General features: G+C 41.3%; 1 protein-coding gene across 3 annotated transcripts in view; it reads right to left on the minus strand.

The window, feature by feature from the left end:
* Positions 1 to 482: 482 nt before the first annotated feature.
* SARC_11075 (hypothetical protein) overlaps positions 483 to 1897 on the minus strand; it is a gene marked incomplete at its 5' end in the record, with an annotated part of 6422 nt that continues 5007 nt past the window's right edge. For all 3 annotated transcript variants that reach the window (XM_014294851.1, XM_014294852.1, XM_014294853.1), the window contains 2 exons: positions 483 to 784; positions 1628 to 1680. In XM_014294851.1, the coding sequence (XP_014150326.1) occupies positions 626 to 784; positions 1628 to 1680 (212 nt within the window). In that variant the 3' untranslated portion in view covers positions 483 to 625. The remainder of the gene's footprint in view (positions 785 to 1627; positions 1681 to 1897) is intronic.

Below are 1897 nucleotides of genomic sequence, written 5' to 3' on the forward strand. Positions count from 1 at the left end.
TACATTTACACATACATGTATATATATTTATGTATACACATACACACAAACACACATGTATATATATTTATGTATACACATACACACAAACACACATGTATGTATATTTATGTATACACATACACACAAACACACATGTATCTATATATGTATCTGATAACTATTGTCTATTTATATCTGGTGCAGTTTTGTAATGATGGAGCAGTTGATGTCAAACTTGGGGTTAAGTTTAACGACTCGATATGAACGGTGAGTATTTGATACCCATTCAAGCTAGTAGGCAAAACACTGGTCTAGATTAAATTAAAAATAGGCTCGTATGCACTAAATCCCGTTTTAAGTAGTTAACTTTATTCTCGCGTTGTTGTAAGTGGTTAACTTTATTCTCGCGTTGTTGTAAGTAGTTAACTTTATTCTCGCGTTGTTGTAAGTAGTTAACTTTGTTCTCGCGTTGTTATAAGTAGTTAAATTTATTCTCGCGTTGTTATAAGTAGTTAACTTTATTCGCGTTGTTGCAAGTAGTTAACTTTATTCTCGCGTTGTTATAAGTAGTTAACTTTATTCTCGTCCCGTGTCTGGCTCTCCATTCGTCGTCAATAGTTCGTTGCCATCTCCCGTTGCCATCTCACACCCAGGGCATCCAGCCCTCAAACATTGAGCTAAGGTTGTGCGGTGACTGTGCTGCAGCTAACATGTCGCGTGTCTGTTGTCGTACACTCAGAACGGCTGTGCTATCGCCCACCTGCACATGGCCGCACAGTTTCTCGTGCACACGGATCACAGCCTGAGGTAGGGGACGGTTGGGTTTTAGGTTTTTAGGGTTTTTAGAGATTTAACAGTGTTGGTTTGTACGTGAATAGTTGGGATTTGAATATCTCAGAAGACACATTGGTATACTCAGAAAATCCATTGAGACACGAGAGGTTCTTGTAATGAGATGTGGACTCAAGAAACCGGGCAAAGCCAGGGCCGCTATGGGTGCACCTGCCCTGCATTTAGGACAGGTATCGGGTGTGGTAGCTGGTGACCATAGCACACCGAGTATGGCACTAACTTGTATGAGTGTGAGAATAAAGGCGCAGGCTATGAGTGCCGCAGAAGCGTTTCACAAGAACGAGATAAAGTACCAAAGAGAGCAAGACGATTTGACAAAACAAACAGTACAATACATCCACACAACTGAATGTTACACTTGGGGAGTGTGTTTGTGTGTGCGTTTATTTTGTTTTGGAGGGTGTGTGTGTGTGTGTGTCGAGTGCCCAAACAGACTATATGCGACGTAATCTGTGCGACAGAACACAAGGTGCATATTGGTTGATCGATGGTGTTGCGAAATCGCGAAAGCAGTGATGGCGAAGTGAGAAAAGAGGAGTGCTACAGATGTGCACCTGTGTGATAGTACCAGGCTTTCATTGTAGTAAGGGGATCACTGCACAAAATATATACGCTTCCAGGTACACGTCACTTTGGCATTGGCTACAAATGAACATCCGAATCGGCTATTGCAAATTAAATATGTCCACGTGTTAAATTAAAAAGATTAGATATGTGCACATGTTGCATAAACAGAATACACACGTGTACATGTTACATAGACAGAATATATGTGCACATGTTGAATAAGTACCTTCTCGGCGTGCTCATTGCGCTGCCAGATAGCTCGATCGTCGTCCGCAGAGTCTGTTAAAAATTGGGAAACGAAATGACAATTAACAAATGCTGTACACTACACTCAAAGCATACAGATGCAAGTGGTGGCAATCCCACACGAAATAACAAACAATACCTACAGGTGAAAGTGTCGGCAATCCCACACGAAAGTACAAACAATACCTACAGGTGCAAATGTTGGCAATCCCACATGAAAGTACAAACAATACCTACAGGTGCAAGTGTT

The sequence above is a fragment of the Sphaeroforma arctica genome (genome assembly GCF_001186125.1).
Source record: "Sphaeroforma arctica JP610 unplaced genomic scaffold supercont1.1517, whole genome shotgun sequence".
Taxonomy (NCBI): Eukaryota; class Ichthyosporea; order Ichthyophonida; genus Sphaeroforma; species Sphaeroforma arctica.